General features: G+C 41.1%; 1 protein-coding gene across 3 annotated transcripts in view; it reads left to right on the plus strand.

Annotated features, from left to right (window-relative positions):
- PALM2AKAP2 (PALM2 and AKAP2 fusion) overlaps positions 1–25,694 on the plus strand; it is a 237,905-nt gene that overhangs the window by 37,697 nt on the left and 174,514 nt on the right. For all 3 annotated transcript variants that reach the window (XM_065745187.1, XM_065745188.1, XM_065745189.1), the window contains exons 2-3: positions 4,464–4,544; positions 16,952–17,082. In XM_065745187.1, coding sequence (XP_065601259.1) covers positions 4,464–4,544; positions 16,952–17,082 — 212 coding nt within the window. The remainder of the gene's footprint in view (positions 1–4,463; positions 4,545–16,951; positions 17,083–25,694) is intronic.

The raw sequence follows: 25,694 nt of genomic DNA on the forward strand, positions 1-25,694 counted from the left end.
TAGAATATGAATATTTCCAAAGTACTTCATCACCCTCAAATAAATCTCTGATCCAGGGGGTTAATGAACCCAGTGTAACTCAATTTTTGAGGCATCATTTACAGTATCCCTCTTATCTGGCTGTGACCAGGTTCTCTTGAAGCCTCTTCCATCTCACAGTTCCCATGGCACCCTGAGATGACAAGTTTTAATGGAGACTCATGGCCTGACTCTGAATCTGCTCCATCCAGTTTTGTTGATGCCCTTTCTACCCTACAACGTATTAGATGCCTATTTGCTTTTTCCATTCCATTCCTGTAGTAGTAGGTCTCCATTTCATGCTCTCTCTCTTTCTCTTCTACTCGTTTTTTATAGACTTATATATTGTTTTCTTTCTAAAACCAGGAGTCTCATAAAGGGAAATAAACTCATGGCTTCCATGTTCTGTTTTTGTCATCAAAAGTGAACTCCTAAATACAAAGTTTTTGCAAAGTAGATTTCAAGATGTGAGTCAACTTGCTCTTTGACCTGTGTTCCTTTCCCATCATTTGGGTCTCTGAGTAAAAAGTTGTGTACTTTCACTTTCCCATGTTCCTAGTATTTTTGGCGAAGAATGTAGAGTTAGTCTTGTTTAACTTGTAAACATCCCAGATATTCTAAGTGTTCTGGCTGTGCATTGTACTCTACCGTTCTGTAAAGGTAACAACCCATGATGATTGCTTTTATTCTTAACGAAAGCAGGAAGGAAGAAGGAAACACCTCGAAGAGATACAAATATGTTGTGATAAGCCTATTGTAGAACAGCAAATCTGGCTTTCGTGGCTGTTTTCACCACTCCCTATAAACCTAGTTTTTACAACCTCTTCACTTTCAAAATAAATAAATAAATAAAATAAACAACTTTTTGTCCACAGAATACCAAGGAACTGGGTCTGAGTAACTGTTTGGCACCCCAACCTACAGCTTTCAGCAGCATCCTAAAAATGTACAGAAACTGTGCAACATCTCATCCTATTGCTCTCTTGGGATTTAGGTTGGTGTCTTCCTCAGTCCCAGGTCATGCCTAGCCATTTCTCCCTTGCCTTGCTAGCTTCACTTGGGTTTTAGGGTAAATTTTTTTGTCAAAACTGAGGCTGCTGCTAAGAAAACCTCTCAGGTTGGAGACATAATAATAATGGAAACACCTGCAAGAGCATACTGAAATATGACTTTGGTCCTTGGAAGTGTAGGTAACACTTCGGTCACAGAGAGGGTTTTCACATCTTGATTTCATCACAAAAGGATAGAATGGCTGAGGCTGGCAGGGTCCTCTGGTTCATTTCTCGGGGGTGACTAGCACCAACAGATAGAGCTGAAGCAATTGAATTCACTGTGTTGTCAGAGAGGGTATGTATTGAAACAGAGCTGTTTGGAGTGAATCTGTTTGTTTCAAGTGCTATATTTTCCTGGTGCTGGGAGCCAAAGTAAGTCAGAAATTGAATAGGCATGATTGGAAAAAGAAAGATATCTAAAAGTAGATGAGCGTAATAAAGTGGGAGGAACACGTACAGGTTTATGCATGAGCTCTACATCCTCTTGCTTTCAGTTCCTGAATGAGAATTTGTTTCATCTAATGAATGTCTAAAACCCTTGATACTGTTCTCTGTGAAACTTTTATTAGCCTGTCCAGTCTTCTACCACATCTTTCCATAACATGCCCACACATACCAGCAACATTTGTAGTCACAGATCTCAGTGAATGGGAGAAACCCACCATTAATGTGACTGAGTGACCTGAAGGTGAAAAGTCCTGACAGCTCAATGTCCATGCTACAGTTCGTGCAGCCTTCAGAAGAAAAAAAAAATCAAACTACTTCTGCCATCATACTCCTTACACTCAGCCATGGTACAAAATGATGATGAGTGGAGGTATGTGGTTAGGCTGAGGGCAAGGGAAATGGTATTGTAAGCAATATTCCAGTTTAACTCCACAGAAGCCCACTAGTTAGTAAGTAGTTCAAGCATTTTAATGCCTGCTGTGTTGTTGCCTGCAGGGAAAATACTCTAAGTGCTTTCCCTTTCTCTCAAAGAAAATAAGTTTCCATCTATGTTTTATAAGGCTGTCTTGTCACATCCATTATAAAGCATGACACAGCCAGACAGAGAAGGCACACTGGTGATTTCCATCATGTGTTTTGTCAGGAGAGCTTTTTTAAAGGGTAGAAACATATATATGTATCAATAAGCACATAGAAATGTAGGTCAGTTAACTTTGAAGATGTAAGTGCCCTATGGCACATATGATGTGGGGTGTTAATCCTCACATACATCAGATTCTAACATTATGTTGATCTGTTCAGCTCAGCACAAACAGGAAAGGATTTCCTTATTCTGAGAATATTAGGCCATTAACTGGAACAGCTTTTATGACCACTTTATTCTGACCTATGCCTGTCCACTTATTTGAGGAAATAGCAGAGAAAATACTCCTAGGCTTTTCCACTCTGAGGTACGTTGTTAATACTGTAGGCTCAGAAAATAAAATAGATAAATATATAAGAGAGAGAAAAACAAAAACAAGGAGGAAAAAAAAAAGGAGAAAGCTCTGAAGCATGTAGATGTTTTTTAGCCTCAGAGCCATGCAATATCCTTCTCCATTCAAAAGTGCAGAGGGAAGAAGAGGATTGGAGAAGAGGCAGGAAGAATGTTCCTTGTGCTATCAATTTTATATAAAGAGGGGTTTTAAAGATGCGTACGTAAATTTTGAATGTCTGTGTGTGCACAATGCAAACTGTCTTCTGCAAGAACAGAGCACTGAGATTTCAAGTTGTCAGCTGAAGACAGGCATGATTTGTGACATTTTAGTCATCCAAAAATCCAGTTCTCTTGTTCCAAAACAACTTGAGCGAAATGTTTTTGTTCAACAGTAATATTATTAAGCTTTTCAGACAGTTATGTGAGTGTGTGTGTGTATCTCTACACACACAACCAGAGTGTATGACTATGCAGTGTATTACAGAGCTGTTTGGAATATGCATCATTGGCCACTTTGCCTCTTCAGAGTTCACTGATAAAGTGCTCTCATCCCCTTCATGGAATCATAGAATCATAGAATCACAAGGTTGGAAAGGACCTACAAGGTCAAGATGTTATGTCTTGGTCTTCAACATGAGTTGTCCAGGTTTTTGACTCTATGTTTTGAGTGAACACATCATTAAAAGTTTCCTGATCTTCTTTGTAAATGTAGGGCTTTCATTCAAAGTGCCTTGGTTTGAGGTTCAGTATAAACATAAATCATTTGTGTATAAGTGATAACATATCATATGTCCCTTGAGGATGAGACATAAAGGCTTGAAATCCCTAGAAAGTGGAGAATTCCCAGTAGGACATCCAGAAGTAGAACAGAAAAATTACTCTGGGGACTTGAGGAATCCTTAAATGTCTTCAAGACCAACCTTACAGCTACTGAAGCATTAAAATAAAAACATATGTTCAACAGGCAATGGAAAAAAAAGGGTGGTGTTGCAGTAAAAACTAGCACAAATGCCCTGGAGACAAAAGCACCAACTATAACTTGGGGTGCAAGGAGATAGGATGTCTCACTGCGCTCCATGCTGCACACAGGTTTGAGTACCACAATTTAAAACTGATGTGGAACTATTAGAGAATGCCCAAAGAAGGGCTAAAAAAACAGTGAAGAGTCTGGAGGACAAGATGTACTTGCAGCTGAACAAACCCTTGGTTCAACCCAGAGCAGAGTAGCTGAGGGGAGCCCTCACAAGGCATGGCAGACTTAGGAAAAGCAACCACTGGGTGTTTTGTAAGAGTGGGGGAGGAGAAAGACAGGTAGATCTCCTCCTGAAACAGCTGTGAGATCCTGCTGCCCAGCACGGGCTTGTATCCATGTTTTTGGAGGTGACCTTAAAAATCACCAGCTGTGGACATGGTCGCTGTGTCCTTGGAGATGCTCAGTCAGCCCAGCCTCTGGGAGCTAGCACAAGCCAGCTGCTAGTGCATGTGGTTGCTTCGGACGGGGCTATCTGTCCCATTTGCACTGCAAATAAGCCTGGTACAGTCTGGTTACCTCACCATCTGCCTTCTGCCCTGATGTCCTCTGTTGACCTTGCACATTCCTGGCCCAGCGTAGAGCACAAAAAAGTGCATCCGTGTCCCTTTAACTTCCCTCCGACCTGCAATTTTTTCTCCCCTCCTCTGGGACTGTGCACGCTGTTGCTGCTCCGGCTGCCGGCAGCCAGTGAGGAGAATTTCTCCTGTTGGTGAACGATCGGAGAGTCGGGGCTGGCACCCTCCCAGCAGGCAGCTCCTGCAAGCCAGCAAGCAGAGCACAGGTGAAATGGGACTGGTGGCACCTGCACAGATGTGTGTGGCTGCCTGCGTGTTCGTATGAATCTGCTTACCCTTAAAGCCTCCATTTCTCTGACGATCTCCCTCTCTCTCTTTCTCTCTCCCTCTCTCTCTCCCTCCCTCATATTATTTTTTCCAAGGAGAAAAGGAAAAGGCAGACGGAAATAGAAGGGAAGAGACAACAGCTTGAGGACCAGATACTTCAGCTGCAGCATTTCAAGGTAAGGGATTGATGCCAGAAAGGATGGATTGACTGAATCTGTTCATTATTAGAGATGTGGATCACATGTCGGGAAGCTGGGAAAAGCCCACTCTGACATGAAGCAGCTCTTTCTGCTGGAGCCTGTCTCTTGCAGTGATCAGTACTGCCTGCATGTCTCTGTGCATGCTTCATGCCCAGAACTGTGTTGCAGAGATGGGGCTGGCAGGGTGTGAGCTCCGGCAGCACAGCCGTGCTGCTGTAACAGAGTGCTGCTGTTTATTATACACAATGACAAGACACCAGTCGCTGCAGGTTGGGTGTGCACTGTATGGCTTCAGCAAGCACTTGCTGCCTGCAGATCTGTGTTAGATTGTGCTGGTACCTGTCATTAGTTGTGTCTGTGTGTGTGTGACAGCATGCGTGTGTGTGTGTGTGCAGACCTTTAATTGTAGGATTAAGTTGTTAGGAGTACGAGGGAGAATAGCATGGGTGTGCACGCACATGCAGGGAGAGTGCTGATGCATATGGGTATGTCTACATGGGGAGGCACCTTTTTAGCAGGGTGCCAAGCCATCCCCATTCCTCTTGGACTCCATGACAGCTGCAGATAACATCAACTGAATGCCGTTCTGGTTATTTCTATCATCTGCCAGTAGCAGTATGCCTTTACATTTATGCGCAGCAAAGGGAACAGAGTGGTATGTGAGACCTTTTTTGTAATCAGTGTGCATTTGTGGTCAAATCTCATTAGATTCCCTCCGTAGGGAAGCCTAAGAAATTCAGTAATTAAAATATCTCAGAAAAATGATGAGGACTGGACAATTTTTCCTTGCAGCAAGTGAGCCGGGTTGTGATTTAAAAAAAAAGAGAGAGATTTTAGGTTGCTTGTGCAGTAATTGTATGAGCACCTGCATGGGGATGTGCTGTGCTGAATGTCTCTTCTGCCCACGCCTGAACTGGAAGATCAGGCTTCCAGCTAAGCCACAGGCAGGATCTTTCCTCTGCATCTCCAAAACCCTACCATCCTGTTCCATAAACTATGCCTAATTTTCTGGCAAACGTAATGCAATTAAACTCAAGCAATTGAATGCAGCCCACACGAGTGCCCCATCAGGTTCACTGTAAATCTACAGATGGCACACATTGTCTCTGGTGCCATCAGAAATGTGACTGAGTTTCTGTGAGGTAACAGGAGTTGCTGTTTCATTCAGGTGGCCCTGGGTCTCAGGCAAGAGAGAATTTTGTCTTACCAGCATAGGCTGATGCATCAGGGCAGCCTTTCCAGTGCCTTCATGATGCTTGCTTGCTTTCTTTTTTGCTGCAGAGTGCTTCCTTTATCATATTAACTGTTTCCAATCTAACTGAATTATGCTTTTCATGAAATTCTTTAAGCAGAACCCTTTGGGAAGCCAGTTCCAGCAACTGCTCTACTTCATCTGATTTCTTGTGATGTAGCTGCTGCTAAACTGCATTTTATCATCCTCCTCAGGGGAAAGCCAACCCCTTGTTGTGGTGCAGTGGGGTCAGCTGGCTCCAGTCCTGCTATGATGGTTACCACTAGCCACAGTTCAGGCTCTCTGCGTGGATTTCTTGACTAGTGCATTTGAAAATTAACTAAATCTCTATGTTAGTTAGCTCACAGCCTGGAGCAAGAGCAATAATCACACAGGAAGCAAAAGGTAGATCAGGGCACAGACGTTTAAGACAACAGCTTCCTCAGCTAATACAGTGGTCATACATAAGTTCTGTAATCCTGGGTGTAAGGATGAACTATGAAGAGCTATGGTAAGAGGTCCTCAACCCCTCCGTTCAGTGTCCTCAATTGTCATCAGAGGAAAAGTGTGTGGCCTTCAGTGAGGAGGACTTACTGACAGTTGCTCCAAAAACTGCCTGCATCACCTCACTGGGATTTCAGGATTCATCCCTAACTGCTGCAAGGCAAATAGAAGGAGGACAGATACAAAACAAGATTTTTTTTTAATAAAAAGAAAGGGAGGGGGGAGGAGGAGATAAAGAGGCACTGCCCAAGATTATTTCCCATTATTCATGGAGACATATCAAGTGAAGCTGCATTCTCCTGTTGTACTTTGTTCAGTGCAACGGTTGCTTATTGGAAACAGCAGGGTGCTGGCCAAAATGGTACTTGGCATTCGAGAAACTGTTCGTTCTCCCCATCTCCCCAAGGCCCTCCCTCAGGTTGCTGTGCTGGCAATGGCTCCACGTCTGCTGGTAATGTTGCCTCCAGACATATCTCAGCCTAACATAAAGACATCCATCTTCCTTTGGAAATGCTAGGTAAAGTACGGTTCATTTCCTGAACTGTGTGGATTGTAACCAATACACAACCAGCCACAAATACAGGTCAGAAAGAGCAGAATTGCCTGGAATGCCCCTGTATTTACTTTAAATGCTGTGAGGGTGTTAATGTCACTGTGGATTGTAACGACTTTGCATTAGTGTTCATTAAAATCAACTGTGGAGAAGCCTTTGAAAATAATATCTGGGTTAATCCTGTGTCTGCAGTATCTGGGTTGATCCTGCAAAGTCTAAAAGGTTGAGTTCACCCTAAGATATTTGCACCAGAATTTAATGGGTTTGGTTTGTTTTTGTATGCTGCCAGATTTTCTCATAAAATGCACTGTGTAAAATAGCATGTTTGGCTACCTAATAAAAGATTTGAAAGCTGCAGGGGTTCTGCTAATTTCTGGTAATTTTGTTCACGTAGGAAAAATATCTAATAGAAATAATTTATTGCAAATATTTATTCCAGATTGCCTACAGTGTTCAATTTGCTGATGCCAATTAGTCCTCTGGCATGATGACTTACTTTACTACTCATTAATTCATTTTCCCTTGCTACATACCTGGTTGAAAATAAGTGAACTACAGATACTGCCCTCTTGCCCTAGGCAGAACAGTCCAGCAAGCAATGGAGGTAGCAAATATCCACTTTAAACCTGAATGGGGCTTTTAGAAACACATTTTGCAAAGATTTCTGAGAAACTGACTAATCGCTGATGACACTGGGGCAAAAATATTATTCCAATATTAATAGTTTATGTGAATTTCTGGGTAATTAAAACATGTAAACCTGAAGTGGGAGACAGTCTGGTGCAGTGTAGACTCTTGAAGATTGAATTTCCTCACTTGAATGAGTTTCTGGAAGTTAAGCATTTTTATAGGCAGAGTATCCACATGGTGCTCATGGGCTTTCTAGGTGCTCTGTTGAATGCAGGAGGCATGTTTGTCTGAGTTACAATTAAATGCCTCATTGAACAAGCCGTGGATAATGGAGGAAAAGAGGTGTTTTGAAGCCCCTTTTCTTGAGACTGAAAAGGCTGTTTTGCTCTAATAAGAGGTGATTTACAAAATCCATCCTTTTCAAGACTCTTTCCAAGTCCATGGGAGCTTCAAGTGCTAATAGCCTTGTATTTAAAAAAAAAAATAGGCAGCTTATGTAAAGTCAGTATCTATCAGCACGATAAGTTGAGTTGAGGAACTCAATTAGGAAATCAAACCCTAATTTTGCCTGATGAGTTTCACTGAAGGTACAACCTCTGAGCACCAACAGCTTTGCTCAGCTAGGTGAAAGTGCAGTGGGCCAGTCCTGATAAGCTGTTCACTATTTGAGATAAACATCAGGACAGACAGCTTCTTCCAAGATCTCACTGCCTCTATCAGTAGATGAATTTCAGTAATTTACTGTGGCTCTGTTTCGTGGCAGCTGGTAATAAAATAAACAGCACAAAACCTCCTAATTGAATGAAAAATAACTTCTCTGCTTCTACTTTACTATTACAATCAATCCATTTACAACAGTTATTTTATTTCTGGAGTGGTATGAGGGACCTATTTCTGTTAACAACTATTTCTTAAAGTATGCAATTCATGAACACTTAATCTATAACATAATTATACCTTTACTTTGAAGGAGGGGAATTTTTTTTTATGTTGCTGTGTTATGATATTGTTTTAAGCTGACACTACCTTATCCAAAAATGAATTTTAACTTGATTATTTCAAAATTATATTGTTAGCTACAATTTATTCTGGTCTAGAAAAAACTACTATTGGAGAATACAAATAGACATACCCATCTATGTGAATGTATATGGTAAATGCAACGGTGTGGAAAAGGGGAGATGATAGTTTCTGCAAATGAGGGAATTTTGCTACTCTTTTATCATGAGTTCTTATATGAATTTCAAGTAAATAAACCTTTAAACTGAATACTAACTCATCCAAGCACACAAAAAATATTCGGTGGTGCCATCAACAGGCTGTTCTTCATAGGATCAGTGCAATAACCTCCAGACCCTGTTCTTTCCAATAGCTGAGCACTCTTTCTGGTATGCAATGTGCTTTGGTAGTCTCAGGCTGACCCTCTTTGTTTAACATGCTGGAGCCCACCACACCTCTGAGAGGCTGGAAGTTTCTGCCAGCTCCATTTTCCAACCATGTTTCTTGAGCATGGAGAGACTGAGAACTAATTCAGAGAGAAATTTCCATTTCCAGAGCATATAGGGGATCCTTGTTCAGTCCCTTCTTTGAATCAGCATCTTTGTGCTGGCGCCATTCCTTCCCTGGAGAGCCCACTTCCCACGAGAACTCAAGCTGAGAAGAGAGACATTCTGACTCTGTGTGTCTCTTTTATCATCCAGAAAAGAAATCCAGACTCATCAGCCAAAAAATGAAGAAGGAATAGGGCTGTGTAGCCTAAGGAGCTGGGGTGATGGCTATTTCTGAATTGCTCACAGGGAATTAAATTGCAGGATATCCTTGCAGAGAAGTAGTGTTTGGAAAGGAGAGATTTCAGAAATCCCCATTTTCTTCTCAAGAAATCAGAAAGCAACGTTTTTATCCTCAAATAAAATCTTTTAACTGTAGCAGAATGGCTTCTGCAGACAAACTGCACAAGTTGCATGCAATAAAAATGTGAACGCTTTCGTGCTTGTGCTCACCTTTCTCTCTGGCATGCATATCATTGCCACATAGCTGAATGCATGTCAGCATTTTCACCAGTTTATCCCTCTAAGAACACATTTATTTAGGAAAAAATAATGATTGACTGTGGTGTACTTCAGAGTGGGGAAGAGTTATTCTGGGATGGCCACAGACTGGCTATGTTGGATGTATCCCCATACAGTCACCACACTAGCACTCAGGTTTCCACCAGGAGCAGTGTCCTCAGAGCAGGTCAAAGCCACGCCAGCAGTTTTCATTTCAGCCATACTGTATTAAAGTAGCTCGAGGATGTTTACATCTTGCTTCAATGCCAGCTTTTCCTAATGGATAGATAGGCTCTCAAGGATAAATTCACATGACCCAAATTCAGCTTTCTAAAACAACAAATATAAGAACTGTTAAGATGAGAGAGAGAGAAAGAAAAAAAAAAGGAACCCTAAAAAACAGCTTTTGCTCTCTGTTGACTGATAGTGTGTGTTGGAAGGAATGGTAAACTGTAGCCAAGGACAGATTTAATGCAGAGAGGTAACTATTCTTTCAGAAGATAATAGTAAAGATGACAGTAGCAGTGTGGTAGTGACGATAAGGAGCAAAGACTATTTATTTTGGGGAAAGAGGATTGCCAGTTTTCAAATTCTCAGTTTGTGAACCATTCCGAAAGGAGTTAATTCGATTTGTTGTGTTGTTTTTTGTTTGTTTGTATTATTATTTTCTCTCAAAACCATTTTTGTTTCCTTTAAAAACACTGAATGAGTACTTATAGAGAAAACCAAAACATACCTAAATTTCTGACTCTAGGAGGTAAAAATGTGATCAATATTTTTTCATGTGTGTGTTTGCAAAAGAGGTTCTTATTCAATTTTTATGTAGCGGCACCATGTCCAGTGTCCTTTGTCTAGCTTAAGACTACTTCTTACTCTGGCTCCAAAATTCCCTGGGAAACAAGGAAATTCTCATGGAGTGGTACAGTAATTTATGTATGAGTGAACCCCACAGGTCTCCATGTACCCTCACCAATGGGATCAGATTGCTCCCATCACATTGCATTTGGATTCTTGCCCAGGATGGAGATCTCATGGCCTCCCTGGGCCATTCATTTCCAGGTCAAGCCACCACCCTGGGACTCTTTGTGCCCTCATTTTTGGTATCACTTTAACAATATGTGCCTTCATACTGTGCCTACAGGGACAGTTCAGTTCACTCATGCCTGAGTTAAGTATGGAATAATTGGGCAGAGCCATCATTGTCATCCTACCTTGAAGAAATCTGAAAACTCTAGCAGACTTCCCAAAGACATTGAAAAATAAATCCCAGCTGTCCAGCTTAGGTAACACTGTGATTATTTTCACTTGTTACTTCAAGAAAAGCTTCTTGGTAGCCCAGACATATGAAATATATATATATATGTGGAGAACTCATGTTCAACTAACATTTCGCCTTACTGTTGTTTTTTGTCTCAATGTCATCTGAAGTCTTAATTATGAATATTAAAAAATTTTGCTTGCATCACTCCATGCCTATGATTCCCTTCCATGTCGATAACCCATACAGCCTTGGGCTCTGAGGCTGATGAAAGATCTGAGCAGAAGAGACACAAACCGGTCATCTTCTTTCTTGCAATCTCGACAGCACCTCTTGCTGTGGTGGGTTTCCCTTCAGCTGAAGGAGCTTGGGTTTTATTTCTTCATCTCTGTGTGGAAACAAACTGTCTGCTTGGTTTACAAAGCTAAATAAAATATGTGACCAGAGCAATTTAAAAGCAAAACACACAAAATATTTACACTGGTGATCTTACTAATGGATAGGAAGCTTACACTGGGAACGTAAAACAATTGGCTCCTTTTCTTTACAAGGAGAGCCTAATTGGACCTCAATCTGTACAGCTTCAATTTCTGTCCCTGAGAGTTTTTAAAAAGTCAGAGTGTGCAAATTCCATGAGGGAGCTACAGTTGTGCCTCTCACCAAGGCAGAAGCAGGGGATGAGATGTGCACACCACAGTGTCGCAGCACCTTCTAAATGCACATTGACTGACTGCTGGAAAACATCTGTGACTCCTGGTCTGAATGTGTGTTTCTCAAAAAAATATTTCCTGGGACATCAATTCCACCAAATATTTCAAAGAAAATTTTGGTCAATAAAATCTTGAACTCTAAATAGAATATTTAAGATATTCATTGATACAGTATTTCTAAGTGAGCTGGCTAAGGTTCACCACCTTGCACTTTGTTGGTGTTGAATTATACGTGTCCTAAGTGTGACATTATGGCTGAGGTCAAGACTGTGGTCAAGCTGACAAGTTTTTCAGCATGACTTCATTCCCTAACCTGGACAGTGTTTGCATCATACCATTGTATTATGCAAGTATGTTCCTTGGGTTGTACCAAGTGTCTTAGATGATGGGAAAGGTAACAGAATGTTTAGCAGAGAAGCAAAATGCTGTTTCCCAGATCATCCCAGTGAGCTTGAATTTGCTTCCTGTTCTGTTCCACTCACAACTTGTAAGGATGCATCCATCTCACAATGAAGCAGAAGACCATATCTCATCTCTGTATTGAGAACAGATTCTCTTTTGCTGAAACACCGTGTATGGAAAGTCTTCATCAGCCTGGACATCAGTTCAGCTACCAGAAAGTGAAAAGCTGCAGCATCATTCAGAAACACAGTTTGAGAAGCCTTTTTTAGATTTGGGACAAATACCTCACTGCCATGCTGCCAGTTGAAGGGGAAGGTTTGCTGCATTGTTTTTCACTAGACATTAGATATATACAGATTTGAAAACACAAAGAACCAGACTCCTGCATCCGTATTTTGTTAGGGTAGAAGAACTGAATCCAAGCAGGGGAGAAATCACTTCATTCCCAGCACTATACTGTTAGCGCCTAGTGATCTTCAAACATTAAAACCAAAACATTTTTGGCAGCATTTCAATTTGGCAAAGATTTCAGCAATACTGTCTTTGATGTAGCACTACTGATTTCAGTAGAATTACACCAGGGCTAATTATTGTCCGTGTTCTGCAGCACAGAAGTGCGTCGGTATCCTGAATCATCCACATCTCACAGTGCTTCTCAAGATCAGGCATATTTTACTGAAGGAGGCTATCTTTGGTTAACTTTTGACCTTTGTTTCTTTTTGAGATGATCAGCTTCCTTGAAAATCTACTGAGCTGCCACAGAAGCACTTCAGCAAGCACTGCTCTGAAGGAGGGGCAGTAGTGATTGCTCCTATAGCCATTTGTAAATTAGAAAGATAAAGAGGAGAGAGAGAGAAGGAAAAAATAAAAAGGTAGCAGCACAGGATCCTCTATATTATCACAGAGAATCAAATGGCAAACCTGGCAAATGCCTCTTGGCATCAGGTGAATACACTGCACTTGTGCGGGACTAGAAATGTGTTTTTCTTTATGAACAATGTTTATCCAAGGAAGTCCAGCAAGACTGATGGGTTGAATTAATCACCAGCAGGGGCAATCCAGAGGTGGCTCATAAGGTCCTTTGGTGGCATATCAGGGAATGGAAATGTGGACAAAATGATTTATTTTATATAATATATTCTTTCCCAGTAGTTAAACATTTTATGCAATATTAAAGTAAAATCCAACATTGAAAGAGAAGACATTTTTTTCATTGCAGCTATTCTACTGTGTTCATTCAAGGGGTTATGCTTTATTTCCTTGAATGTACTAAATGTAAACAACTTCAAGCTGTTGGGTTTTACTGTCCTGAAGTATGAAAATGAAATTGATGGCACATAAGGGAGTCGAGCACTGCATTTGTGGCTGTCACTGTGTCTGTCTCCTGTATTCAGACATTGGCAATGGCTTCTTTCTGTTCTCTCCAACATCTATTCACTTATTTCTATCCTCAACACAATTTGTTCACAGAATTGTGACCTGTTTACTTTTTTTTTTTTCTTTTAGCACAGTGAGGAAAATCAATCTGCTTTCCTCTGCTTGCAAAATAAACACAGAGATGCTAGGTATCTCTGCCATCTCCCTTGTGTGCAGAGAAACCAATCACCTGAAAGCTGCAGAGACCTAGTGCAGTGCAATCCCACTGCCCTTTCCACTTCGGTAGCAGAGAGCCCTTTTAAATGGCATGATTTAATTTCTACTGAAGGATTTAGCCCTGAAGAAATTGTACTCTCTCAGTAAATGAAGGAATACTTATACCAAACTGTAGATAGAGTTGCTGATCGGTGTACCAGTGAAATGTTGCTTTCTAATAGTACAGTGTATTCACACTCCATTATGGAGTGAGCTGTACAAATGGCTGTATATTTACAGTGGTGTCACTGCCCACTCTTGCAGTGCTCTGCCCTTTCAGCAATGTCTAACCATACGGCACAACGTTGCTGCATAGAGAAGTTCCAAGATGCAGTAGAGAGTTAAGGCATGCATCAGGTAATGATGGAAGGGCAATGATGAAATGCTAGCATGTGATTGCTTTAACTATAGGCTGTTGTTGTTAACTGGAGGTAGCTCAGATGGTGAGCTGACTTCAGGCTCTGAGCTTTATTCTGTTTCCTAACACATCTGACTCTGTCCTGCATCTGGCTAGCCAGCTTCAATGCTGACTGCCTCACTGCACTGTTAGACACATGGGAGCTGTGTCAAAGCATCCCACACAGCTGTACCACCACCTCCCTCTTTGCCTGACATGCCCTTGGTCCCTTCAGATCTGTCTAAGCCTTCCTTCCAGGTGTCTGATGAAAATGGCCTGGAAAATGTTTGCTTTGGTTGGTGAGAGATTTTTCCAGTTTGATCTACTGCCTGAGTGCCATGCCAAGGATCTGGTAGAGCAGAATAGGTCCCACAGCCAGCAAAGCTGTTGTGCACAGTACCCCGATGTGTGCATGCATGTTTGCCTGTTGAGTTTGCAGTGGGTGTATAAAAAGATGTAAATTCAATTTATTGGCAGAAAGATTTGCTGAACTTTAGGAAGTGGTCCTTATAAATGTTTCCATTTCCAGAGTCTTGTCTGGATTCTTTAATGATTGCCTTCATTTTTACCTTACAAAGGAGAGCCAAAAACATCAAAGCTACCAGTTTTTCTGGCTTAGATAAAATACACTAACATTTCACCCAAGAGGGAGGATTTTTAGTAGATCATAGGATTCTTGTCTCTAAATATGTCTTTAAAAAATCCCATTGATGCTTTCCAGTTTCAAATATATGCCATTCATAGGTCAAAAAAAAAAAAAAAAAGTAAAGAAGCTTCTGGGAAAAAGAAATCATGTGAGTCTGTAGCTTATATGTTTCACATAAACAAAGGCCAGAACTAAATCTGCACAAAATACCTTCCTTGGTGCACAGTGGTTGTACTGAAGAGACTGGACTCCCCTGACTGAACATCATCATGCAAAGGCTGTTAAGTCACACTGAAAAAAAAGCCTGAATTTTATCTATCCTCCTGTAGCAAATGAGGAGTGACTGGAAGCTAAATGTCTCTTGATTTGTCCAAACAGCACTTTGCCAAGGGCTTTTTTAGGACTTCTGGAGCCATATCTATGAGTGGTTTGAAACAGACAAGGCTGCATGCTGCATCTCACTTTAAAGAAAAGACACACCGTCTCTAAGGAGCCATCAGCTTTCATACTGCTATGAACTGGATGTATTGCAGAAGGGATCCCTCTGAGCTGTGATGCAGAGACCTCTTAAATGCTAAAGATAAGCACAAGATTTTAAATGCGTAGCACCCAAAAGATGTGAAGTCATGACCTGCAAATCCCTCTTTGACTACTGTAGTCTGATTTATTTTCTGTATGTCTGGCAGTCCTCCACAGAGGGGACAATCCAGTAGTACCACTGGGCTAGAGAAGATGATGAGGTCCTCCTGGGCAGCAGTCATCTGACTTCAAGCAAAGGTCCCACTAGAAAATCTTACTACCAGCCCACAAGAGATAGTTGGAAGCACTAGTAGGTGGAAGTGACAGCAAAAGGACTAATGAGATGGAGAGGCTGTGGATGAAGGTAGATGTCCTTAATGTTTTATGAACACCTCAGATGACACAGCAACTATGAGTAAAACTGAGCCTAATCCACTTGTCTTTTGTTTTGCTCCATGTCTGCTGCCTTTTTAAAATATAATTGCTTGATGTCAAATAGGCCATGCAGAGACAAGAATAGCTTGTGCATAGATACTGTGTCTATATATACACTGAAGAACTAACTAAGCTCAGTCTCTCATGTCAAAAAGCTTTCTATTTTGGGCTGAGTTTGAAGCCTACTTTTCGTGGTGAGTGTTTTTTTCTTTGTATGTAGTTCGCAAAAATCAGATTCTCTTCCAGCTACAAGCACGTAATTGAAAAGACTGACAGTGTACATTCAAGCAGCCTCTAAAATTCAGTTTCTCTGAACTGAAGATTTCCTTTTTAGACTTCTCTTTTCTGGAGAGGATGCATGCTTTCACACACCTCCTGAACAAGCATTTCCAACCACTTTGGAAATTCAGAATCAAAGCTCCCTTCTCTGGCCAAGGCAAGGGTTAGTTTGTCAGTTCCCTGGCTGACCAATGTTTCCACCTCTCCACTCCCCTCTTGCCAAGTCCCAAAGCCCAGCATGGCTTTGGGCTGTTGATCTTTCTTTCAGCGAGGGAGTCCAATGAGACCACGTCCTGTCAGCATCCCCTGAGATGGATTTGGCCAAGACAAGCAGGCTGATGAGCTGCTGAAAGGATTGCTGGCAGCAGTGCATCTCCATGGCTGATCTCCCTCGGGGTGAGCCACAGCCGGACCACACAGTGGTTAGGTGAAGTTGTTGGCATGTTTTTGGTGATGAAAAGCACAGCAAAATCCCCTGGATTCTTTTCCAGATTATAAGCTATTGCTGTTTTCTGTAGCAATGCTGCACCCTTGTATGCCCACAGTTTCTGAACAACTTGTATTTGTTTTAACAGGTTTCTGGCTGAAAGATAATGTGCGTGCTTGCTTGAATGTATAGATATACATGCTGTGTGTCTGAACACATGTCAGTGATCTGTCATATAAATAAAAGCACCGTTTCATTAATTTAATAGTGGAGTGATTTTATCTTTCATGAAATGCACTACACATTGAACATACCACTCTATTTTTAATTTTCTTTTGAAGATCTAAGATGTTTATGAGCTTAGCCCTTCCAGTACATGTTTTATCATTTATGAGAGATCTAGGCTTTTTTTTCAAAGCCTTAAGTTCTTGCAGAACTGACTCATTTGGTTGGATTGAACTCTTGTTTTTATTAGGAACAAAAAATAATTTCAAACTAAGGCATAGATGGTAAACACAGTGTATATTGTATATCTGATACTACTAAATTTGTATAAGCATCTAACAGACTCCCCAGAATTCACTGCTCAATGCAGCTGTTTGTAATTCAGTGGTAGATATCTAAAATTCAGATTCAGAGGTAGCTCCTTCTCAGTCTTAAGGTAGTTTTTTTCCTGTCTGTTGCTAAAGCTATTTGTTTTCCTTCCTGATAGTCAAAAGCTCTTCGGGAAAAATGGCTGCTGCAGGGAATTCCTGCTGGCTCTGCAGAAGAAGAAGAAGCCAGAAGGAAGCAGTCAGAAGAGGATGAGCTGAAGGTGAAAAAGCTGGAAGAAAATATACACAGGTAAAGACAGATTCCCTTTGTTTTGCATAAGAATAGTCACTTGAAATATGACTAAAAATATTCCTAACTCATTCCTCCATCCTCATCTCTGGTGGCAGCTAACGACATCTGCCTAGGAAGGCTGTAAGAGACATACAGTCCAAAATTTATTCTCCTAGACTTGCATGATTGGCAAGCTAGAGTTACAGCATTATCTTTGCTGAATGGACTCAAAAAGATTATTTTCAAGGGGAAGCTAAAAAGGGGGCTGAGTTCCCCCTTCAGATGCAGTTGTATGGCTCAGCCAACACTTGTGAGATTCTCCATTGCTTTACACCTCCTGCAGCCAAAAGGACATCAAAGAGTAGTGACACTCTTTTGCACTCACTTCTCTTTAGCACAAATGACGTTTCAAAATGCAACAGCAAATGCCATCATCAGAACAAATACCTACAACTTCCCTAAGCAAGGTTTGGGCATTAGAATTACTTCCTTTTATCAGTTCACCGTTGCACTCAAAGTTAATGTTTGTTCTCTTTTTATGCATGTGTGTTTCCCTCTGTTTTACTCCAAACAGTGGATTGTAAAGCTAGATTAGATTAGATTAGACCTGAGGAAGCATTTCTTTTCTGAAAGAGTGGTCAGGCACTGGAATGGCCTGCCTTGGGAGGTGGTTGAGGCACCATCCCTAGCGCTGTTCAAGAAGCGTTTAGATGAGGTGCTAAAGGACTTAATTTAGTAGTTGGGTAGAGATAGTGATAGGAGGATGGTTGGACTAGATGATCTTGTAGGTCCTTTCCAACCTTATGAACTTATGAACTTATGAAAGCTCTTAAGGAAAATGGTCTTATATCTCTCACAAAACAAATGCCAGGACTGCTCCTTCCACCAGTTAGACTGTGTGAATTTAGACTTTCTTCAGCTAGCAGATAATCAGCAGAAATTTGGTCCAATTTGGTGCCACAGATTCTACAAATCCACCAGCTGAAACATATAGGTGAGAAAAGAAAGAAAATAAGACCAGCAGTCCAAGGCTTGAAGTGTTAGACTAGAATCAGGTGATTTGTTTTGTTTTGTTTTGTTTATGCCAGGTTTCTTAAGAAATCTCTTGGAGAAATTGCTGCAGATGTTTCTCTAGGGACATACCTAAGCAGATCCATACTGAGTTTGTATGACCCTGTGGAAGTAATGGAACCAGCGAGAGAGATTTTTTTTTAAAGTTTCGTACTCTACCTGATCCTTTATTCCATAAATCAATGCAGTAGATGGGGAGAACACATGGACTGGAGTTCAAAAATAAGTAGTGTAATGCATATTTCATCTAGCAGTGAATGCTTCAAAGTGCTAAGTGCTCTGACCCCATCCAGCGAAATGCTTCAGCATGAACTTAATTTCAGCTATGTGAATACCACTGCTGAAGGCAATGAAACTTGTGTGCTTACAAGCTTTACTTCATTAATTGAAAGTGTAGGGAGTAAGTCAAGCAAAACTCTTGCCCCTGTGGTCTGTGCTTTTATATGCTTTTATATTCTTTAACTGCCACCGTGAAATAAAATCATTAAATGCTTGGAAATAATGGAGCTCTCTTCAGCCATGGCCACGAATGACAGGTCACCATCTTACCACTAATTTGAAAGGACATTTGTTTGACAGCCTTGCTAGCAAGCTGACATTTGCTGGTGTCTTTCCAAGGGAACTCCAAAGAAAGTAAAATCTATGTTGATTTTGATAACACAACACCACACCTGAACTTCAGAGATAGGAAAGTGAAGATTCAAGTCATTAATTTAATTCCAATTTACATCTGTGACAACGTGACCCTTCCAAACACAATGCATCAAGATAGGCTGAGAAAGAAAAGGCCAGTAGGAGAGTAAGAAGATGTCAGGTGTGCTATCTGGAGGGCTGAAGCAGAATGAACTCATCCTGAAAGCATTTGCTTGCTTCTTGCACACCACATTTAGGGTTTGTCTATTCTGGAAAACATGCAAAGTTTTTGCATCTGCTCTAAGAAGAGTGTGAAGCTTTTTTGTTGAAGTCTATGTGCATCCTCTTCTGGTAACCAGCAACCACACGCTGCTTTAACAAGGGGGAACTCACAGCCACCCCATTCCCTTCCAGAAGAGCATCCCATTCTGATCCCAGAGAACACAATCATGTTTATGCACAGGAAGCTCAGGGAGCTACCCTTCTCACACCTCTGCGTTTGCCACATGAACATCAATGGCACAAGAAAAATATCAGCCTTCATATGATAAAGTATGAGCAGTAGGTCTGCCAAGCTGAGTGAACTGTAACATTTAGAGAAGAAAACTGAATGAGATCGTGTTGGAGAGCAGAGTAACACTCAGCAATGAGGATACAGACCCATGTAGGACTGAGTTATCTGGAAGTACCAAATATTTCTACCTTAAGGCAACAGCAGAACTAGCTTTGTATATAGAAGTGGATTTGTATATAGACTTGAAGGCCTGAACACAGCAGGGATGCTTCAGTTCAGTACTGCTTTTTCTAGTCCATTTTATCTGACTTGCCTACTTAAAAAAAATGATCTTTTGTTGGATATACAAATGGTTTTAATGTTTAGTCTTAAGCTAATGTAACCAGCTCTCCTCTGTGTGGTAGCTGTTTAATTTTAACAGGGGAAGCAAAAATGCATAAATGTACAGACTGCTGTTTGTTTATTAGACTTCCCTATTACCATGATATGACAAAGCACATACTTCATCTTGGAGCCTGCAAAGATATGCACATATGAGTAAACTTACACAAGTAAGTATAATGATTTAATGAGCTTCCTTATCTGTAAAAGTGTTTAGAAAAAGAATGTCTCCCTTATTCAGCATTTCTTCATAACAAGTGACAGAAAAAATGCCAGCATCGTAATAACAGAAATAAAGCAGAACAGCCCACAGTAAAGAACTCAATACAGATAATGAAATGATATCATGCAGTTATGCTGATAATTACCAACAAGTGTGTACAGAAGTGCAAGATGAAGGTACAAGTTCAAAAGTAAAAGATGTAGTCACAGTCAGTAGAATTCAGACATTGACCCTTTGATAGCTAGGATTAGCTTTATACCTCTAGAATTTTGAAGCATTTGGAAACTAGGAGCAATATTTGCATCCAAGAATTCAAAGTGAATATAGAAAAATAAGCCTAGTTGAAGGAGGTATTGTCCTGGACTGACACTCACATTTGTCCAACTTGAGTCATCTGAGTAAGACTTGTGGTGCCCCATGAGAAAATGCTGGTATTCTTTCTTTTCTTTTTTTCTCTTCTTTTCTTTTCTTTTCTTTTCTTTTTTCTTTTTTCTTTTCTTTTCTTTTCTTTTCTTTTCTTTTCTTTTCTTTTCTTTTCTTTTCTTTTCTTTTCTTTTCTTTTCTTTTCTTTTCTTTTCTTTTCTTTTCTTTTCTTTTCTTTTCTTTTCTTTCCTTCTTTCTTTCTTTCTTTCTTTCTTTCTTTCTTTCTTTCTTTCTTTCTTTCTTTCTTTCTTTCTTTCTTTCTTTCTTTCTTTCTTTCTTTCTTTCTTTTCTCTCTTTTTTTAAGTGGTATGGCTAGTGGACTAAATTCTTATTCAGTACTCACTGAGTCTTAAATGGAAAGGGAGTCTTCAAAAGAAATGGGAAAGGCATTGCTGCAGCATCAGGAGCATGAAAGCTGGCTGCAATATAGGTAGTACTGTTACATAAATGGTAAATCAGAGACAGACTTATGCTTGAAATATATGTTGGCATAAATTGTCCTGAGTCACAGAGAGGTTTTGAAATAATTTAGTTTTTCTTTTTTCTCACAAAGAACCGAGGTCAGCGTTAGAGGAATGCAGACAGCCCTATGTTTCTTTCCCCTTGCTGTGCAGTGAGAAAGAGATCTCCTGCTTTCTTCAGTTGCATTATATATTAAATAAATGCTACCAAAGCAGCAACAAATGAACAAGAACCCCTTTCCTTGAATTGCAGAATCACAGAATCACACAAATAAGGATTGGAAGGAACCTCTGGAGGTTGTCCAGTCCAGCCCCCTGCTAGAGCAGGCTCCCTGCAGCAGGCTGCACAGCAAAGTGTCCAAGTATGTCCTGAATATCTCCAGAGAAGGAGACTCCACAAATTCTTTGGGCAGCTTGTCCCAGTGCTCTGTACCCTCGCAATAAACAAGATCTTCCTCGTGCTCAGTCATGGTTATAAAACCTGTTTTTTGGGGATAGCATTGACACGGATGCCTGGTGAACTTACACTGACATGTTCACAGTGGTGTGTTGTAGGTGAAACAGGCGCTGGAATGTATTGCATGCCTCCCATGGCTATTTTTACTGCATGACAGTCTGTTATTTTGCAGCAGTGAATGGAAAGTTGGCATTCGACATCTGGGTATTAACAGCTTTCATAGAGCAGAGCAGCCCACCCACAGCCTGCTGTTCCCTTGCAGCATTTGAAAGGCTCCCAAAACTATTTTGTTTTACTAGATTACATTATAGTAGGTGCTGACGGTCAGTGCTTACTACAAAAGGTGTAGAGTTTTCATTGCTCTGAAACTTTTGTGTACCACACCAAGGTGAAATGCTCTGTAAGAATGCATCTCCTCACTTAGATACCAGTTTGAGGCGTAAGGAATGGACCTGTCACACTCCTGGAGAAACGAAACTCACAGAACTAAACCATCAGTAAACCAGGATTTCGCACATGCAGCTCTTAACATTTGCAAATGCCCTGTGGGTTGGTGGAGTGTTTCAGCCACATGCATGCTGGTGGTAAGCCATAGCTGTGCCACCTACAGGGGAAGGGTTCTGTTCAGTCATCCTTCGTGAAGGAGAAGCCCTAATGCCAACATAGCAGGGAAAGATCCATCCTTTGGTCCATTGGTTACAAGCTCTTTCTGGGTCAAACATCTGTTTGCTGGTTGCTGGTGACTTGCTGATGTGAGCAAGTGGCACACACTCCAACTTTGAGATGCAGAATATATATATATTTTTTTTCTTAATGTACTTAATAGAATCATGGAATTGTTTGGGTTGGAAAGGACCTTTAAGATCATCCTGCCCCTTGCTATAGGCAGGGACACCTCCCACTAGACCAGGTTATTCATAGCCCCATCCAGCCTGGCCTTGATCAACACTACAGACGGGGCATCCATAGCCTCCCTGGGCAACCTGTTATTCTTTGTTATTATCAGACTATGAGTGTATCACAGAATCATGGTGTTAGCTTGTTATCTACGCTGAAATCCCTTCTTATTGCAGAGCCTAGTGCATACAGGTATAGGGTTCAACTGAGATTATAATCTCTGCTGCATCGTTGCCAATTTATCTTCTGCTAGTGTCCATGCCTTCATTTCTTTCTGAGGGCAGGGCAGAGTTTCTTTATTTCTTCCTAGGATAAAAGGGAAGTGTGCCCCAGACTGGGAACTGTGACTGTAATTATCTCTTGAGACTGATACTAATAGACTTTCTGTGGCAGAGAGAAAAACAGCATGTGTAAGACAGACGTCAGGGCACACCTTCAAAAGAGGAACCTTCAAAGGAAAGATCATCTGATGTCAGAACCAGCTGCTCAGACCTTCCTCAGAGCTGGAGGTGCAAGTCAGAACATGAGGAGCCATAATGGTCTTCTTGGAAAGGTCTCAGTGATTTCCCTGAAGACTCCAGAGAGATAAGAACAGTGGCAGAACTGTGTGCTGCTGCAGAGAACAGTATGTCCCCCAGTGCATGGTCTGCACGAGCATGTTTGCAACTTCCACATCAACAGCAGCCGGAGTAAAGGTTCATTTGCAGGGAGAACTCTGTTTATTTGGCATTTTGGGGTTTAACTAAAATGCCAGGTGCAGCTTCTAAACTGGCCTTCATCTGCCTTTGCATGTTGCCCATATGAACAGTGGCACTGGAGAGCTCCCCAAGAGTGAAATAACAACAAACGTGTCATCTCCAGGCAGTCTCTCCAAATTCTGCTCTGCTTATGAGGAAAGATCAAGTTTCTGCATAGGAGCAACTTTTTGTCTCCACACCTTCTGTCAGGTTCTGACTGATCAGCATCAGAATTTGTATGCTGAAGATGCACTGATTTCCATTTCAGCAACCCCTAGGAACTGTGGTTTCCAAAAGAGCACATCCCTCACCTCCCATAAAGCTTGTGCTGGGATGCTTCTCATGTGTGATACATTTCTTAGGGAAACAGAGAACAAAACAAAGCCAGGCTCAAAACCTCAACAGGAAGTCTCAGATTTCTGAAGGAGCCTACTCTGCAGTGGAATTAGAGTATTCCTTAGAATTTGCAGGACCAGTCTCAGGAGTGAAATTTAATTAAGAGTTGCTGTGTGGCTTGAGGTTTTTACATGTGGTTATAACATATTCAGACGTGACACTTCAAAAAAAAATAGTTACACAGTTTATTGCTTTGGATCTGAAACTCAGCTCATACTTAAGAGAGCAGAGTGGCATGCCAAATCTGTACCATCATTTCAGTGCTGGTTATCTAGATGTGAATGAAAGGATATCACACTACTCCTGGGCAATGATAGTTTGTACTTAGTGGTGCCTGTACATTTCATAAAGAGAACAAAAAGATTGGCTGTTCAGTATGAGCTCATGCTCCCACCACTCTGACTATGCCTGCTCTCCTCAAATATGGACATCAGTAAAGACACCTGTGTGTCCAATATAGCAGAAGAAAAGATGTTGAAAACATTCCAAACATCCACCACTGCATATCAAGGAATTTCCACATCATATTTAGCCTTTCAAAGCTGAAAGTTTCACATGATCGTGTGATGCTGCTTTTGACACAGGGAAGTCGCTTCATTTATTTACCATATGTATTGCATCACCACACTCCTTCTGTGTGCAAAAACATCTAAGATTTTCACACTTCTTTTAAGTCTAGTAGAACTGACATGGGTTTCTTGAAGTAGTAAACTGTGCAGTAGCATAAGATGTAGAAATTGTTGACCTAATTACATCTGAATTGAATCTTCATCATATCCCACATGGGATTGTTTCCTTGAATAATACAAAAGAGACTAGCCTCCATTTCTTTCCCTGTTAGGATTAGGTTTATCTTTTCTGGACTTGGGTAATCAGTTAGCTTTCTTGTAGGTGGAGCCTACCTCAGCTCCTTCTAGACACTCCATTGGAAGTCTATAACACATTGTCTGGAAAATACCATAATAAATTTAATTCTGTATCAGAAAGATATGTTTGCATGAGGGTTTCATATGCATGAACAACTGTGAAAAAGATGAGAAAAAGATGAGAAACCTGCAGTGTTATTTACAAAGAGCAAGGACAGGGTTAGGCAACAGCCCCAGCTGATTCTGTCTTGGTGCTTGATAGTGATTATTTTAGTCTCCGTTCACCTTAAATTGGAGAACTTTCTTCTGCTGTGCCAAACCTCTTTCTAGGTGCTGTGTATGTCAAGGCCAGACATACAACATGCACATGTGCTCACACAGACGTTCTCACACACCCAGGGAAGACACAGCTATAGCTTTGACCCTCAGTAACTCCCTTCTCCAAAGGCTTACACTTCACCCGTGTATCTGCAGGAGTTTAAATAAGGCATCTCCATTTATATCATCTCCTCCTTATTCACTCAATGAGGAAAGAACATCATGTCACAGCCTGTGTAAGCTCATCTACCCCCTGAGGATGGCTGCCTCAAGTGCAATGGGTGGATTTTAAGCCCTAATGCTCCTTCCCGCACAGGCATCCTCCACACAATCATTGCACACTGCTGTGATTCAAATCGTCATTAATAACTACTTAATAATTTATCTATCTGGACCATCGTCAGTTTGCTTAGTCCAGGCCCTGTTCTTCTTGCTGGTTGTCAGCACTTTCCACGCAGTTCTGCAGAGCTTGGATAGCTCTGCATAGGGAAGAGTCAAAGGAGCAAGGTTCAGCGTCTGGAGCCACCCAGTGGGCATTGCAAATCTTTGCCTCTAAATTCCGCAGTTTGAAAAGCACCCTAAATTGCACAGTTTGAAAACCATCCCTGGGCAGTTTTTTTAAACCACTGCAGTATGTGAATTCTAGGGACAAAATAATGCAGATGTACAACTGGTGGTCTGTGCAGAAAACGAAGAACGATTAGCTATGCTATTAGGAATACTGATCGATAATAAAAGCGACAGCTGTTACCAATTTTATTGAGAAGTTGCAATTAAAGAAGGAGGAAAATCCCCAAGGAGAGTTTGCCACCGACATCCAGGAGCACACTGGTCTGCTGGCACACGTATCCTTGTCTTACTGTAGGAAAGTGCATGTTGGCAAAAGGCTTGTAGCTATCTGAGGGGCTGCTGAACTGTGATGTGGTCAGATCAGCAATGAAAACCTCCATAGCACTCAGATCAACATGCTGCAAACCTGCAAACTTCTTTTGGAAGTTCATAGTCATGTGCAAATAGGGGTTTTGTAGGACAAAGCGATACATATCTTGGCACTGTAAGACACAGAGCAATCCAGTCCCTGTGTCAGATTTCTGTTCAAATGAGAAAACTGACTTGGTGTGAAAAATGTGTTCAAGAACAGTGAAATAAATAAAACGCTTGAGATGGAGATTGTGTAATAAGTGAAGAAAATAGGAGGAATTAAACAGCAAATGGACATTTATATAAACCATTTCAAAGTCAGATTTTCATGG

The sequence above is a fragment of the Cyrtonyx montezumae genome, unplaced genomic scaffold (genome assembly GCF_038088225.1).
Source record: "Cyrtonyx montezumae isolate F1298 unplaced genomic scaffold, pur_monq_1.0 scaffold_34, whole genome shotgun sequence".
Taxonomy (NCBI): domain Eukaryota; kingdom Metazoa; phylum Chordata; class Aves; order Galliformes; family Odontophoridae; genus Cyrtonyx; species Cyrtonyx montezumae.